The 17,525-nt window shown below is 50.6% G+C and overlaps 1 protein-coding gene and 1 pseudogene across 2 annotated transcripts in view; one reads left to right on the plus strand and one right to left on the minus strand.

The window, feature by feature from the left end:
- Window positions 1-12,757, plus strand: part of FAIM2 (Fas apoptotic inhibitory molecule 2) — a 38,201-nt gene extending 25,444 nt beyond the window's left edge. For both annotated transcript variants that reach the window (XM_017894798.1, XM_017894800.1), the window contains one exon: window positions 8,998-12,757. In XM_017894798.1, the coding sequence (XP_017750287.1) occupies window positions 8,998-9,147 (150 nt within the window). In that variant the 3' untranslated portion in view covers window positions 9,148-12,757. The remainder of the gene's footprint in view (window positions 1-8,997) is intronic.
- A 3,360-nt stretch (window positions 12,758-16,117) lies between these two features.
- LOC108543916 (60S ribosomal protein L35a pseudogene) lies at window positions 16,118-16,454 on the minus strand (annotated as a pseudogene).
- Window positions 16,455-17,525: the final 1,071 nt, after the last annotated feature.

Raw genomic sequence — 17,525 nt, forward strand, 5'->3', positions numbered from 1 at the left:
AGGAAGATGCTCAGTAGGGGTGCTGGACCTCCAGTTCTGATGTTGACCACTATGGAGAGACATAGAGCTATCTGTCCTCAGTCGCTGGAAGGAAAGCAGGGCTGAGACCTCAGAGCTGGCAGGGACCTGCCTGACGCAGCTGCTGCTGAAGCTGAGCATGCGCTGAAGCCAAGACAGCACTTCCAGAGAGACACACACATTCACGCATATACACACATATACACACTCTCACATAAACTCACATATACCACACGCACTACCCACATGCACACATAACAACCACTCTATAACCATCTATCAAATGCACATACAGTCACATGGATAGCTTATACACATATACACATACACATATACGCCATGCACATACACAATATACACAGACCATACCATGCCACATATACATCCATGGCACATACACACCATGCACTCACAGGCAGCAGACATGCACATCCCATATACAGCACATACCCGCACATGCACACAGGCACACAGACAGCATGCATAGCACATACACTCACATGCACACAGACACATGCGCATATACAATTCCCATACATGCACACATAAACCCTGCACACTACACACTCGGCATATACCATAGTCACATGCAGCACATATGCACACATGCACATACACACACATGCACATACACCATGCACACATGCCATACTACACATGCACACATACACACATACACATATACACTGCACACCTGCACTCATGCACACGATGCACATACAACATTCACATGCACAACAGACACATGCACGTACAACTACACATGGGACACCGAATATAACCATACACTCTGCACGCCATATAATAACCGGCCACATATTACACACACTGACATACACTCACACACACTTTGCACACTATACACGTGCAATATACGCAGCAATACACACATGCACATAGCACACTCGTACATACCATGCCACATATACACCATACAACACTGCCATAACATGTGCCCACATGCACCATATACCACAGGTGCAATATCACAATACACACATACACAATGCACTCACGATGCATACACACATACACATATACCATGCACCTCACATGCATACACAGCAATACACATATACACATTGCACACAGCTCGCACAGCAACATACACGCACCCTAGATACACCAAATTGCAGTACACACATACACTCACTATACCAGATCACATGCACACATGCACAGCACATACATCACATTCGCACACATACACACATACATGCACACTATACACACATGCCCATACACAATATAACACACATCACTCACCACACATATAACACATGCACATACACTCATATGCAACATAGATATGCACGAATGCACCGTAACCCACACGCAGACACCACATTCGTATTACACATATAACACAATACGCACATATATCACTGCCCATCACTTGTACCACACATGCAACACATATACAGCACATGCAACATATCAGCTCACATGCCACATACCACTGCACACATTATACACATATGCCAATGCACTCCCATGCACACATACAACATGCCACACTATGCAACATATACACATACGCACATATATCACATGTACATACATACACTCATATACAATATGCAACACATACACCAGCAAACAGCACACATGCCACACATTCGTATGTAACACCTATACACAATATGCATCATATAGTAGCCTTACTGCACATACACTCCGTACACAACATGCACACATATACACACATGCAACACATGATGCATCACATGCACAACTACACATACAGCACATACACATGCGATACACCACTGCAACTATACACGTACGCACTGCCTCACATACACACCATACACATGCACATACACACATATGCACCATATACACATCGCACATATATACGCGATGAAATAACCTCATATACACACTCATATGCAGCACATATAAAAACACATACAATGCAACACAGTGCTCACATGCACACAGACGACGCACTATACCACACAGTACATTACATACACTCATACACGCCACACGCACATATACCATGCACATACCCATTCCACTCGCATGCCCATAGACATACACATATACACCATAAAACATCACATACACCTTGACATACATCATGAAACATGCACACATACACATATACACCTGCACATGCATACACTCACATGCACACATACCACACATAACCCATACACTTATATACATACACTCACACACATGCGCACACGTACACACACACACATATATACAAATACGCACACATACACATACATACACACATACACACGTATATACACAGGCACACACATACCCACACACGTGCACACACATACACACACCATGACCAGTCTGGGCTAGACCCACAGTGTCCAAGGGATTTAAGAAAAATACGCCCGTCTACCCCAACCCCTCACCCTGCTTTTCTAGTGGGACAGCAATATATGCCCTCCCTTCCTCACAATTAGGAAAACACTTCGAAAAGTTAAAATGGCCACACAAATCCAAGGCTGAAGCATGACTTTTAGACTTATCTTCGTTCCATTCAGAGCCTAGAGGCCCTTTTCCCTCAATGCATTACGTGAAGCTGAAGGAGCCAGTGAGAACATTCTCTGTTAGGTCACCCACCCTCTGCCGCTGAAACAGCCCCAATGCCTACCCTGGGGCCTCCTCGCACCCCCCTCCCCACGCCTCACCCAGACAACCTGGAAATGGCGTGGGTTCCTCCTGGGGTGGGCGGAATGATCAGTGATTGCTCCTTCAGGGGAGAATGTGCAGGCCCCTCCTGAGGCCTGCCTGTCTCACTCCTGAGGCACTCATCCCCCAGCCCACACTCTGCTCAAACCTGACAGGAGGAGGTGGAAAAGCCCTGGGGTGGCGGACTGAGGGAGGGAAGGCAGAGGCAGCTCCACACCTGCCTGGGGGCAGAAAGGAACTTCTGCTTCCATATCCAGGACCCGGTTCTTCAGAGCAGAGCCAGGAAGAGGCACTGGCAGGGCCAGTAGGTGTGTGGAGTGGGGAGGGGGCTCTGCAGCTGGCCAGTGCCCCCCACCAAGTCACATTCAAGGCCTCCCTGCTCCTCTTACCACTCTGTGACCTTGGCAAAACGACTTGACCGCTCTGCCTCACTGGCCTCATCTTTAAAATAGGGCTCACCTGCCTGTCTCAACAGGCTATTGTAATGGATGAATAGGGTAACAAATGAAGGGAAAACAGCCTCCTCACATTTGGCACATGGCAATTCTCAGTCGATGACAGCTTTTACTCTTATGGTAAATGATAACCTTATCATTTAGATCACCAGATTTAGCCTGGCTTCAAAATCTGGTGATCTAAATGGCAAGGTTATCATTCACTATAAATCTCAAAGCCCTTCTCCGCCACATTCTAGCTGTGTGGACTCACCAAGTTATGTAATGTCTTTGTGCTTCAGTTTCTTTAGCTGTAAAATGGGGACAAGAACAGTACCTCCCTCATAGGTGGCTGTGACTTGGATGCATTCATATATGTAAAACACTCAGTGCCTGGTGTGTGGTCAGTGATCAGTAACTCTTACCTGTTAGTAAGTTACCTAAGGTCTGAGCCAAGATTTGAACCCAGGTTTGTGGGACTCCCCAGCCTATGATCTTAAGCACTGTATTATACTGGACTCATGCCCTTTATCGTATGACCACATATGGTTCTTTCATACAAAATATTTTATTCCACTTATTGCGACAGGCTATTGAAGCCTACCTTGTCTCCTGGCTTTTTTTTTTTTTTGAGACGGAGTCTCACTCTGTTGCCCAGGCTGGAGTACAGTGGCATGATCTTGGCTCACTGCAACCTCCACCTCCCCGAGTTCAAGCGATTCTCCTCCCTCAGCCTCCCAAGTAGCTGGGATTACAGGTGCCCACCACCACGCCCGGCTAATTTTTGTATTTTTAGTAGAGACGGGGTTTCCTCATGTTGGCCAGGCTAGTCTCGAACTCCTGCCCTCAGGCGATCTGCCCACCTTGGCTTCCCAAAGTGCTGGGATTACTGGCATGAACCACCGCACCTGGCCTACTTTTTAAAAAGTTGATAGATGATCGTGTGTCATTAATGCACTTTCATACACTACCCCCCTTTCACCCGGGGCCGGGCTTTCTGATTCAAATGCCTGCCAGACCTTGTTCTTTCGGTGGCCCTCCTGGGGGTGCAAATGTTGTCTGTGCCATCTAAATTTTTGACACCCAGGTCAATGGAGAGAAATATCTTCTATTGGTATCAGGCAAGAAATGGGCCCCAGATCTCCACTCAGTGGTCTCTCTTCCCTCCCTCACCCCCTCACCCTCTCCTGCAGCCCAGCCGGTGCACCTGGACATATGGCTGGTAGTCTCTTCTCCAAAGACTCCCCAAAGCCCAAGCTCACCCTCTAGCTGTCCCTGGGCTGTGTGACATGGGCAAGTCACTTACACTGTCTCTGCCTCAGTGTCCTCAGCAAATGATGGAGCTGATAGTGAGACACCTGCTGCAGAGGCTTATGGTGAGAATTCAGTGAAAGAGTTCATGAACTCTTCTTTTGTGCTATTTTAACCCTTCTATTTTAAACTTCTAATTATATAATATACATTTATTCACATATTTCACTTTTGGAAAATCTTAAATATAGAAAAAAGCAAATGTCATTTTGATCGTGTCCCTCACTTCTTTCCCCAGCAGGAACCATGAATTATCTCTCCTTCCAGACCTTTCTTTATGCATTTCATAGATATTTGCTATGTTGGCTCCTCTGACATGTATAGTTTTATGGGATCATACGATATGGATTTTTCGCAACTTGCTTTTTTCTCACAGTAGCGTCTGTCACAGATGTTTCCACCCCAGCGCTGCTGCCCAGAGTTTATTTAACCCCGTGTTGGTAGAGTTTGGGTTGTTCCAGCATCTCACTGCAAACAACAGCCTGGGGGTTGCCTCTACACGCCGTCACACTGGCATTTCTGCAGGACAGACACAGTCCACGTGTCACTGTTTAAGCTGATTCAACACATTGCAACCCCAGCTTTTTGTATTCAGTGCCTGCCTGCGGGTGGCTCTGAGCTGGCCTTTCCATGGCATGCACTGCCCAGAGCCCCTCAGTGTCACCTCTGGGGCCACATTCAGGGAGGACAACAGACATAAGCCTGGGCCCCAGATACGGCAGGGTCAGGCCAAATGTGTGGCTGGGGGCCCCGGCGAGGTTTAGCACTGGCCAGTAAGGTGAGGCGGGGAAGTTTGCCCTCTGCACATGCTCCCTCCCTCCCTGCAAGCCCACTCCTCCCCCATCTCCACCAGTGTAGGAGATGACACTTGATAAGCAGCCATCAGCAAATCACTCAGCTCTCAGACTCCTTTCCTCATGTGTAAGACCATGAGGACGCCCACCTCCCAGGGCAAATGGGGAGAGGGAGATGAGATCAAGTGTTGGTCTAGAGAAGGACTCTTCAGATGTACATTAATAGTGTCCTTGTCCCTGGGGGCCTCCTGCCCCATCCCAAGTGCTCCTCCTGCAGAGTCTCCTGTTCAGCTGGCCACTAACTCAAGTAGCTGCCCTCCTTTTAGGGGTTTGCAGTCAACTCAGTTGCTAGCTCTCAGCCAAGATCCTAGCAACCCACTAAGATGTTAACTATAACCAAGACATTAGTTAACAATGTTTTCCATCTCCAAGGAGATAGCAGCAGATGACTTTCCCCTGTAAATGAATGCATTGCCATGCAGAATCTCTGATCATGTCTTTTGCCCTCGTTAGACTGTCAGTTCTATGAGGGCAAGTTCTCTGGAACATAGTAGGTGCTCAGCAAATATTGTTGGGAATAAATGAATGAAAAGACTTTGGTTGACTCCCAGGCATGAGGTGGCAGTGATGGGTCATACTGGACAGTGGGGTTGGAATTTGAAGCAGGCCATCCCAGAGAACGCCACATAGATAAGCATCTGTGTGCATGGACCAAGGGCTGGGGCAGAAATCATTTCATTCCTCTTCTCTCCAAGAGAAAAGCCAGCTGGCTGCTCTAGGGGGTCTCCTGCATGGGTGCTTCTCAAAAGGGCCACCCCCAGAGCTGGACAGATCCAAGCCTTCCAAATTAAGAGACTCAATTTCATTAGCTCACCCAGGGGTGACCAGGCTCTGGGAAATCAACCAAGCAAGCTACTGATGGATCAGCCAGGTCAGCAGTTTATGAACTGATGCCGGCAGCTGTGACCGCCAAGTGGCCAAAGCCTTTGCACTGGGCCTTCTGCCTGCTCATTCTCTCTGCAGAAGGAAAATGTGCTTGGGAATCCAAATCAAACACAGAAGGAGCAGAGCGGAATGGAGAGAAATCATACTCAAAAATACAAATAGTGGATGCCACATACACTGTCATAAATCTACCCTCAAAACCACACCGTGGTGTGGGCATTGCTACTATCCCATTTTGTAGACGAGGACACTGAGGTCAAGTGGATGACTTGGCTACTGAGCACTGGAGCCGGGTCTCAAACCCAGGCATTTCAACTCCTGTTCCTATCTGGAGTGCCCTTTCCTCAGTGCCACTGAGCTCAGGAGCCTGACACACCCTGCACAGGGCTCCTCTCAGCTCTGGCCATGGCTCCCCATGTTCGCTCTGTTAAGGCCACTGAGCTCCCCGAGGAACAGTGCTGCCTCCCTGATGAGATGCAAGAGACACCTGAGTCTCATCAGCAGCATGTGCACGTCCTCAAGAGGGCACCTCTCCTTCTGCAGATAATAACAATGAAACCACATTAATATAATAGCAAGCATTCATTAAGTGCTTACCATGTGTCAGGCACCGTGCCAGGCCCCTTGCATGCATTATCTCATTCTCACAACAACCTCAGGAGGCAGGCACGCTTATCTCCTTTTTACACATAGGGACTCACAGGCCCAAAGAGATTAAATGCTCTGCCCAGCCAGGTCCTATAGCTAATGAGTGGTAGAGCAGAGCCTGCAGTCCAAGTGGATCTGACTTTCAAGCCTGTGCTCATAATTGCCCCCACCTCCCCAGCTTTGAGGGTGGCCCTGCCTCAATGTCCTGTGTGCTGGAATTAATCCCTGTTGGAGCCCTGGCCTCTTGGGCATGGGGGGCATTGCACCGGGGCTGGGATTCAACTAGGATTCTACAGGGCTGCATCTATAGCAACTCTAAAGTCTGGGTCTTAGGAGTCAAGGAGTCCATGGCGGGTAAAGGAAAGGGAACTGGGCATGACCCGTGCCTACCGAGCAGAGTGCAAGCTGCAAGGGCAGGCCCCAACCCCTTCCTCCTCTATCTACCTCTCCCATAGTTCCTGCCTGGCCGAGTTCTCCGCTCTTCACACAACACCAGTCAGGCCTCCCAGGCTTCCCTAGGCCTTCCTAGCTAGCAAACTCCTACTTAAGCCTCAGGTGAAATGCCACCTCTCCTGGGTCACCTTCCTCTGGCCCAATCAGTAGCTCCTTCCTTCATAGTCCTAATTGTGCATTTCGTGGATTTTCTTGTAATGACCTGTAAGTGTCCCCCATGATGCTGTGATCTTCCCCAAGGCAGGCATGGCTTTGTGTTTCTTGTCTCTTCCACTCTCAGCAAGTCCCTGTCATGCAGCTGTCGCCCCATACATAGTTATTGTATAATGAATGAGCTTCAGAGGACCCAGGGAACATGCCTTTCATACATAAGTGACCGAAGAGCCCAGTTAACAAGAATGTGAATCAATGTAAAAGAATTCCAATCCCGGGCCGGGCATGGTGGCTCACGCCTGTAATCCCAGCACTTTGGGAGGCCGAGGTGGGCAGATCACCTGAGGTCAGGAGTTCGGGACCAGCCTGGCCAACATGGAGAAACCCTGTCTCTACTAAAAATACAAAATTAGCCGGGTGTGGTGGTGCATGCCTGTAATCCTAGCTCCTTGGGAGGCTGAGGCAGGAGAATCGCTTGAGCCGGGGAGGCGGAGGTTGCAGTGAGCCAAGATCTCACCATTGCACTCCAGCCTGGGCAACAAGAGTGAAACTCTGTCTCAAAAAACCCCAAAAAACAAAACAAAAAAAATTCTAATCCTACGTGGATCAGTGCTTCATCACCTTTGAGATACAGGTGGACATTTTGGCCTCCTCCAGAAAAGTGCACCATGCCTGCCAAATTTCATATTCTGCTTCTCAAGGGTTCTGCTCCCTAGGCTTGGAGCCCAGAGGAAAGCTACATGGGGAGGGGTAGGAGCCACTGTATACAGTGGGAAGACCTGGCAGGGGTAGTAGGGTGGCACAGTGCTGTCTCAAAGGGAATCTGTTCCTAGTCCATTAGGCCAAGCAGGTCCCCAGGGAAGAGCCTGCTTCCTGGGAGGAAAGGCATTAACCCCGGGTGCTGTTAGTAGCAGGGCAGAATGGTTACACCTGAGGCTCTGGAGCTGGACTGCTCGGGTTCAAATCTGGGCTTTGCCACTTTCCAGCTGTGTAACCTTTGGCTAATATTTAAGGTCTCTGGGCCTCACTTCCTGTAGGAAGAATCTGATTCTTACTGGATGGGGATGTCGGTATAGCACTGATGGGCTGATGTCAGCACAGCACAAGTGCTTGGGCCCTGCTTGTACCTGAAGCATTCGCCTTCCTCTGAGAGCAGAGTCCTGAGGGAATGGCAAGAAGTCTAGGCCTCAGCTTGAATGTCCCCTCCCCCAGGAAGCCTTCCCTAACTCCCTGCCACACTCACATAGGTGAGGCTCCTTGTTATCAGCCCCACCGCTGCCTGGAACCTTGTTATGCTCATCCTAACAATTCCTCTAGACTCTAAGCTCTGTGGGGACAGGGACCTTGGCTGTCTTGTTCTCTGCTGTATCCCTGTGCCTGGCACATAGCAGGGGCTCAGTAAATAGCTGCTGAACAGAATTAGGGATAGAAGGTGTCGCAGGAGGGCCACTGGGCAGCCAGGCAGCAGGTGAGGGTAATAAAATTGGGGGCGGGGCTGAGGGGGGCACCAGGGCTGCCATAGTCAGTGTCACACTGCCTGGGCCTCTGACCCCTCTCTCTCTCCTCACTTCTCCCAGTTCCTGGCACTTGACACCCAGTTGCTGATGGGTAACCGACGCCACTCGCTGAGCCCTGAGGAGTATATTTTTGGAGCCCTCAACATTTACCTAGACATCATCTATATCTTCACCTTCTTCCTGCAGCTTTTTGGCACTAACCGGGAATGAGGAGCCCTCCCCACCCCACCATCCTCCAGAGAATGCACCCCTCTTGGTTCTCTGTCCCTCCCCTGTGCTACAAGACCAGATATAAAACTAGCTGCCAACCCAGGCTGTGGCCAGGCCACTGTCTACCCCAGCCCAGCCCAGCCCTGCCCTCTGCCGCTTGTACATACGCCATGGGGACCCTGAGGAACCGAGGCCATGTCAGTCCCTGTGCCGCCCCGTTCCCCCCGTTACATCTTCCAAACTGGGACGGTCAAGGCTGAAGGCTCCTCTGGGTTTGAGGGCCCAAGGGACAAGGGGGAGAAGCCTAGCAGGATTTCAAATGCGGGAGTGAGACCCAGGAAGCCCAGGGGAGCCCTGACCCTCCACCACAATTCCTCCTAGGGCTGCACAACCATGTGGCCTTGGGGCACACTGTCCTGTGTCCAGTCTGTGTCCTCCTATCTTTCTCGTGCAGGACAGGCATTGACACTTTGTAAGAAAGGGGGTGGGGGACATAGCTGGGCAGGTGGAGTGGGTGGGCAGGATGGCTGTCCCAGGCTGCCCATCTTCTCTTGATTCTGGGACCAGCAGCTTGTTCTAGGGATTTGGACCCCAAGGCCAAGGGCCATGAAGCCTGTGCTGTCTGCTGCTCACTGTGAATGGCCCTCCCGGGTCATGACAGAGCACTGTTGGGGCAGGAGTGAGAGCAGGGGGCCCTGCTCCTCAGTGAGGGCCTGTCCTGGGGCTCCCAGGGAAGTGGGAGCCGGGGAGCCAATCCACCCAGACCCGTGTCCACCTGGGAGGCATTTGGGGTTGCAGAACCGAGATCCACATCCTCTCACTCACTTCTCTCCACCCACCAGGCTACTGCCACAGGCCTGAGGCTGAGTGAGGTGTGGTTGGGCCCTCTGGCTGGATGTTCTGGGGGAGGAGGCAATCATTCTAGCTGCCAGGCCAGCCCCATCTGGAAGAAGTCCCTGCTCTGTCCCAGCCCTAACCCGAGGCTGTGTGGGAGTCCCTTCTGCACCTCTTATTTCCTAAACCCTTCCCGTCAGCTGCTGTTTGCTGGCTTGTCCCCAGCCAGGCCTCCTGAGGCCTTCGTAGTTGGCAGAGTCCACATCTCTTCTAGCTTCACTGGCCGCTCACTCAGCCCAGAGTCCCTACGTGCCCCCCCACTTATCTCTGCATCTCTCCAATTTGGAAGCCATCCAGCTGATGCTAACAGCCAGGGCCAGTCCCTCCAGCTGGTCCCATGTAATGAGGCCAGGGCTGCTTATCAGCTTCCAGGCGGCTGGGATCTCAGGCAGGGTGTGCGTCAGCCTTCCAACCCCCAGGGGGGCGCCTGTGGGGAGGGAACCAGGAGGCCACACTGGGGGAGCGTGCAGCCAGCATGTGCAGTGGCCAGCTCGAGGCCAGTGGAAAGTTACTGTGTGGAGACAGGAAAGCTCTGAGTGGATAGCAGAACCCTCCCTTGGCTTCGCCCTCCTCCTCTTCTCTCTCCCCTGTGCTGGGAGCTCCATCTGCCTTGGGAAGGGTAACGAGGTGTGCTGTTCCTTCCCAACCCCATCCCTCCCCACCCTTCCTACTCCCAGCTTTCAAGAAATATTGCAGAAGCATTTGAAGTTTTGTTCCATCTTGGATATTTGAAGAGAAAAGGAGCCAAGAACTGGCGGGTGGTGTGTGTGCAGCAAAGGCACTGGGGGCACGGGTGAGATGCCCACTGTGTGCTGGTCTAAATTAATCCATTGCAGTGATCCTCCAGAGACAGCACTCTGCTCATGTCCGTCACAGAGGGAAAAGCCGAGGTGCTCAGAAAGGCTCAGTAATGAGTCCCAGGTCATATGGCTAGCGAGTGGTGGGCCTGGGGTTCAGACCCACAGCTGCCTCACGCAAACGGGGTATCACTCTTGTCCATTGGCCTGGATGGGGGCTGGAATGAGACCACATGAGGGCACAGAGAGGTGGGTAGTCAGGCCCTGATATCCTGGGGATTTCTTGTCCTCAGTGCCACCCGGCCTCCCGTCTCTCCTGAAACCCCTCACCAGGTTTTGCACTCTGAGGTTTTTATCCTCCAGACATGAACTGGGAGGCAAGATTTCTGGTTTCTGGTTCCTAACCTCACCGCCAGTGGGCTCCTGGTGTTAGGTGAGGGTTTCTTGCTGTCTGGGATTCAGTTTTTCTATCTGCCACATGGAAGTTCATAGCCAGGATAGGGCGGGAGAGGCACCAGAACACTTCTCTCCACTGACTTCCTCACCCGGTTCCCACCCTCCTCCACCTCCTCTCCTCCAAGCCACTCAGTTTCCTCTCCTCATCTCTGGCCTCAGTTCCAGAGGGGTTAGCCCCAGCACCCCACTCTCCTGCCACTGTCAGATAGCCTTGGTCATGCTTCCTAGAATCTACTTGTCCAAGTTCTCCTCTCCCTGGGATAAGTTATTGCAGAAAAACTGGGGATTTAAAAGCTTATTCAGGGCTGAGTGCCAAAAGCTTGGGGGAGGAGGGACAGGCCCTCGGCTATAAACGATATCACACACGCATCACAGCCATTTGAGAAATGGCTTCTTTGCAGAGCTGGGGAGGCCAGGCAGAAGATGCTGCAGCCTCCTACTCTGGGTCCTGAGGGGGGGGTCCTGGGTACCACAGTGTCGGCAGCAGCGTCAGGGCCAAAGACTGTGTGTTCCATCTCCAATCCAGGCAGTGAGGATCCCTGAAACACCAGGAGAGACGTCAGAAGGAGGAAGGGTGGGGGAACAGGAATGCAGGATTAAGGAAACCGCAGCTGAGCAGGTGTTGCAAGCTGTAAAGGAGGAAGGGAGCCTGAAGGCCCCTCACATTTTTGGACTGGGTGGGGCTGGGCCCAGGAAGGGGTGGGCTGGATTTTGTAAAGCTGGAGGCAGCTAGGAATCTGACCATCTGGAATGCGAGGTGAGGGGTCTCCCCCCTGAAGTCCTCTCCTGGCAGCTGCAGATGGGGGCCAGGGAGGCACATGTGAGTCTGGGACTCATTCCTGGGCACACGCATGGTTCCTTCTGTATCACCTGGGGAAGCTCCGGAATCTTAGTTCTTCCATTCCCTACTCTTCCTTCCGAGGGAGTCAGGATGGGACAGACACCCATTTTCCAACAGGCTCCGTGCCTCCCTCCCTGGCCCACCTGAGGCCAAGTCCCAGGTGTCCTGGCTGCTCTCCTGGACGGGTTGGAATTTTGCACAAGCACTTTGCTGCCCTCCGGTGGCTGTTTGAGGAAACGCAGGGCCTGGTTTGGGAGAGTCACCGAGGGCCCATGTGGCTGGAGGTTGGGGGCAGGATCTGGCCCCCAGCTCTCCTCAGACCCCCCCCCCCAGGCCTATCTGCTCATCAGCCGCCACTATTCACTTTTGCTGAACGATGATTGCATCTCTTGGACACAGTGTACCCCCATCCCGAGCCCTCCCTAAGCCGTTCTCCTGAGTCCCTGACGGCAGACAGCTCCAGGGACGCAGCCTGGCTGCCATACCCCAGACACTCCTGTTGTCCACTGGCCTCAGCTCCTGCAAGTTCCCCAGTGTCCGTGCCTGTTCCCTTCCCTGGCCTCTCCTTCCTGGGGTCTGTGACTGACTGGAGATAAAAATAAAAGCAATTCTGACACCTGAATCGTTTCCTTCGTCTGCTGTGTGCTAGTTGCCTTAGAGGGTCGTGGAGTCTGTGTGGGTCTAACCTGGACCTGTGTGAGAGCCTTCTCACCAGAGCTGCTGAATTTGAAGTAAATCTCCACGTTTATTTTCATGGGAACAGAGTTAAATTGGTTCTCCTGCTCAATAAACCTTTTACGGAGGCTCTCAGGATCCCAGAGTTGGAAGCAATCCCAGAGACTCCTCCGGACCAGGGGCTCACCCCTTTCTGTGGAAGCCTGTCCGTTTGTGAGCCTTTCTGGTAGAAGGGTCTTTCTTATTTTGAGCCAAAATCTGCTTCCTAAAGGGTACACAGAAGGAAGGAATGCCTGCGTTGCACCTGGACAGATTCTCCAAAGTGGCAGCTTTAAAACTGCAGAACCTTGGCTGGGCACAGTGGCTCAGGCCTGTAATCCCAGCACTTTAGGAAGCTGAGGTGGATGGATCACCTGAGGTCAGGAGTTCAAGACCAGCTTGGCCAACATGGTGAAACCCTGTCCGTACTAAAAACACAAAAATTAGCCGGGCGTGGTGGCACACACCTGTAATCCCAGCTACTCAGGAGGCTGAGGCAGGAGAATCACTTGAACCCGGGAGGCGGAGGTTGCCGTGAGCGGAGATCGCACCACTTCACTCCAGCCTGGGTGACAGAGCGAGACTCCATCTCAAAAAAACAAAACAAAACAAAAACCCTACAGAACCAGAGCTCCTTTCAGAAGGCAGAGTTATGACGCACAGTCTTAGTAAACAACAGCGAGTGGAGGAATGCATGGGTGAATGTGTCTCCTCCAACCCTCTTATTTTACCTGAGAGGAAACTAAGGAGCAGAGGGTGCAGCGACTTGTCCAAGTTTACACACAAATTAGTGACTGGGAGTGGGGTCAGGAGGCACATGGGCTAATGATCACCCCACAAGCTCCTGTGGGGAACATGGGGCCGGGGTGCTGTGTGGGAGGGGAGGGAACGCCATCACACTGGAGCCATGGGTACGTTATCCTTGTCTCTGACAAGGTTAGGGCACAAATTCAGTTGGAGCAGGGAAAGTGGCTGGGGCAAGAGTTAGGGGACTCTGAGGAGAGAAAAGTGACTTTTATTAAGCACTCACTGTATACAAAGCACTTCCTCAGATGGTGAGAGATAGGGGAGGGAGAAGATACCAACGGTGGTGCAAGAGAGAAACCAGGCACCGCTGCTCAAGACCGTGCAGTCGTGGGTCCTGAGAAGATGCATCCCTGAGGGGGAAGCAGTGCTGAGCCGTGGCACCAGGGAAAGGGAAAATCCCTGGATCAGGCCTCAAAGTGTGCAAAACATTGAGGGGCAGGGGCCGGTGTGACGGAAGGGCTGGGTGGTCTAGGTTGGGGTACACACTGGGTCCCCTTGCCACCCCCTGTCTCCAGATCCCTTCTGCCTCACCACCCATTCCTACCTGGACTGCCTGTTAGCTTTCCTAGGACTGCTGTACAAATTACAACAAACTGGGTGGCTCAAAACAACAGTGATTCATTCCACCACAGTTGTGGAGGCTGGAAACCTGAAATCGAGGTGTCAGCAGGGTGGGTTCCTGCTGGAGGCTCTGAGGGAGGGCCTGTGGCAAGCTCTCTCCAAGCCTCTGGCAGCTGCAGGCGATCTGCAGTGTTGCTTGGCAGTGGCGCCTCCAGTCTTTGCCTCCATCTTCACATGGCCTTCTCCTCTGTGTCTCTGTGTCTTGAAATTCCCTCTCCTTCCTCCTAGAAGGATACCTGTCTCTGGATTTAAGGCTCACCATTAATCTAGGATGATCTCTTCTTAATATCTTTATTTGGAAAAAGATCCTATTTCCAAAAAGGTCACATTCACAGGTATAGGGGTTTAGAACTTGGACATCTCTCTCAAGGGGGCCACTATTCAACCCTTTACACCATTCATTCTCTTCTGGCTGCTACTGCCCCATGGTGGCCTCTGTATGTATCCCCCACTCATGGGAAAGTCTTCACATACAATACCCAGCCTCCATTGAGACTGGAGAAATTCCAGAGCTGAGCAACCTCATCCAGCGCACTTACACCATCTGTCTTTACTCGAGTCTGGCTACTCCCAGCAAACCTGTTTGCCCTCATAGATTTTGTGTGTGTGTGTGTGTGAGTGTGCATGCATAGATGGCTAAGATGCTTTCTTCCCAGCTTCTCATCCTCCACTCCTCTCCACACTCTCTGCTTGCTTTATCTGGGAAAACCCTGCCAAAAGGAGTCAGCCTTGCCTGTCCTGCATCACTGCTGTACCCCTCTGTTGGCTTCTTTTTCTCCTGAGCCACTATGTAAGAAGTCCAATTTCCCGAGGCCGCCATGCCAGAGAGGCCATGCGTAGTGCTCCAGCCAAGAGACCCAGCTGAGCCAGCCTCCCAGCCACGCCCGCCAGGCTGGCAGCTATAGGCAGGAAGAACCATCTTGGAAGTGGATTCTCCAACTTCAGCTGTTCCAGCTCCTGTGCACCGAGTCTTCCTGGTTGAGGTCCAAGACCTCATGGAGCATTGAAAATCCATCTCTTCCATGCCCTATCCGAATTCCTAATCCACAGAATCCATGAGAATAATAAAATAGTTGTAGTTTTATGCCACTAAGCTTGAAGTCATTTGCTGTGCAGCAACAGACACCTGGGACAGGATTTGGTACCTGGAAGCAAGGCACTGCCATAGCAGAACCTAACGTGTGGGAGGCGCCTGACAGCCTCAGTGAGACTGTGCGGGAAAGCTGGCAGGGCCTTGAGGAGACTGCAGGCGAAGGCTCAAGGGAAAGGTGAAGGAAACACTATTGGAATCTGGAGGAACAGAGACTCTGATATAGTGGTGGACAGTTGACTGAAACTTTCATCTGTACTAATGTGAAAAATAAAAAAGGTCTAATTAACTGATGACTCTGGCTAGGATTTTCAGGCAGAGTGTTGGAAGTTACGTTTGACTTTTTTGAGCCTTGCATCCTAAGATACAGATAGTGAGAGAAAAGCTAAAGAAAGAATTAATCTGTTTTTTTAGGCAGAATTTGGAGGAGATATAAAAAGCCCAGGATAATCTTTCCAGCCAGGAAAGAATTGTCAAAGTAATAAAAAAGCCTCGGGGCAAAGATCAACTCCAGAGCACTGTCAGGAACACACAGTCTCTACGCAAAGATGAAGCCAAAGCTGGGACTGTAAAAGCAGAGTCATTAAGCATCAGAAAGACCTAAGTGGGTGCCTCAGCATCCTTCAGACAGGCAGAAGTAGTCCTAAGGATCCTACAGGCATTTGTTGCAGACCTACTGTGTTAAACAGTAGGACTTCTAAGGATCTTTCCCCCCACAAATCCACTTTTATTTATTGACTTTTCATCAGTTTAAACCCTTGAGGGGTACAGCATCACTCAGATTCTGTGTCCAGTGGGCTTAGCAGGAAGATTGCTTTGGAATTAGGCATGAACCTTGCCACTGTTTCCGTAGGCCCGAGTTACGTTTCCCCAGATTACTCTGGTTTTGTTTGGTTTGCCACCAGGAGTCACTGTGGTGTCCTTTGCTTTGTATACAGAAGCACATCTCTTGCCCAAATAGAATTCTGTTTCATCTCAGACATAAATCACCTTCAATTTTAAGAAGAACTGCTGTGTGCTCCCTTTGGTTCCAGAGACTCCGCTTATAGCCAGCAAAAATGGCCTTGGACCACAGCCTTCCGGACATATTTCCTTTTAGAAGTCCTATTCCCAGCAGGCCTCCACAGGATCCAAGATGGCAGGAAGAGAAAGACCTTCTAAGGATCTTAAGGATATTATTCCTCCACAGCCTCATGGGGTACCCAAGATAGAGAAGGCCTTATCTTAAAGAGACTTATCAGTGTGATTTTTGTCTATAGGAATAATTCTCCAGTAAGATTCATAGAGTCCAGGCACAGTGGCTCACGCCTGTAATCCCAGCACTTTCAGAAGCTGAGACAGGAGGATCACCTGAGGTCAGGAGTTTGAGAGCAGCCTGGTCAACATGGCGAGACCCTGTCTCTACTAAAAAATACAAAAATTATGCAGGCTTCGTGACACATGCCCGTAATCCCAGCTACTCAGGAGGCTGAGGCAGGAGAATCGCTTGAACCCAGGAGGCAGAGGTTGCAGTGAGCTAAGATCACGCCATTGCACTCCAGCCTGGGTGACAGAGCAAGACCCTATCTCAAAAAACAAAAAACTTAGCAAGCACTAAAAATGATGACATTGGTAAATATTTACACACAGAATCACAGAACTGAGTAATATTAAATTAGCAAATTATGAAGCATTAATGTTGAGTATAATCCTATTTTTTATTTTTAAAAATATATTTGATGGCTCTGCCTTATAGTAAAATGCCAACTAGTAAATGAAGAAGCAATGATAGAAAAATCACCATTTTGCAATACAGTAATGATTCAGTCAAGAATCATCAGTGAATGCTAAAACTTTTAGGTGCAAGTTTGATAGGAAACGGAATATTGATATAGTTTAAACTTACCTCCACACAGAATTTTTTCTTTGTGTGCATGTTTTTTGTTTTTATTTTTGTTTTTTTGAAACTCGGTCTCGCTCTGTTGCCCAGGCTGGAGTGCCCTGGCACGACCTCGGCTCACTGCAACCTCCACCTCCCGGGTTCAAGCAATTCTCCCATCTCAGCCTCCCGAATAGTTGGGACTACAGGCATCCGCCACCAAGCCCAGTTAATTTTTGTGTTTTTAGTAGAGATGAGATTTCATGATGATGGTTAGGCTGGTATCAAACTCCTGACCTC

The sequence above is a fragment of the Rhinopithecus bieti genome, unplaced genomic scaffold (assembly GCF_001698545.2).
Source record: "Rhinopithecus bieti isolate Rb0 unplaced genomic scaffold, ASM169854v2 scaffold_24390, whole genome shotgun sequence".
Classification (NCBI taxonomy): Eukaryota; Metazoa; Chordata; class Mammalia; order Primates; family Cercopithecidae; genus Rhinopithecus; species Rhinopithecus bieti.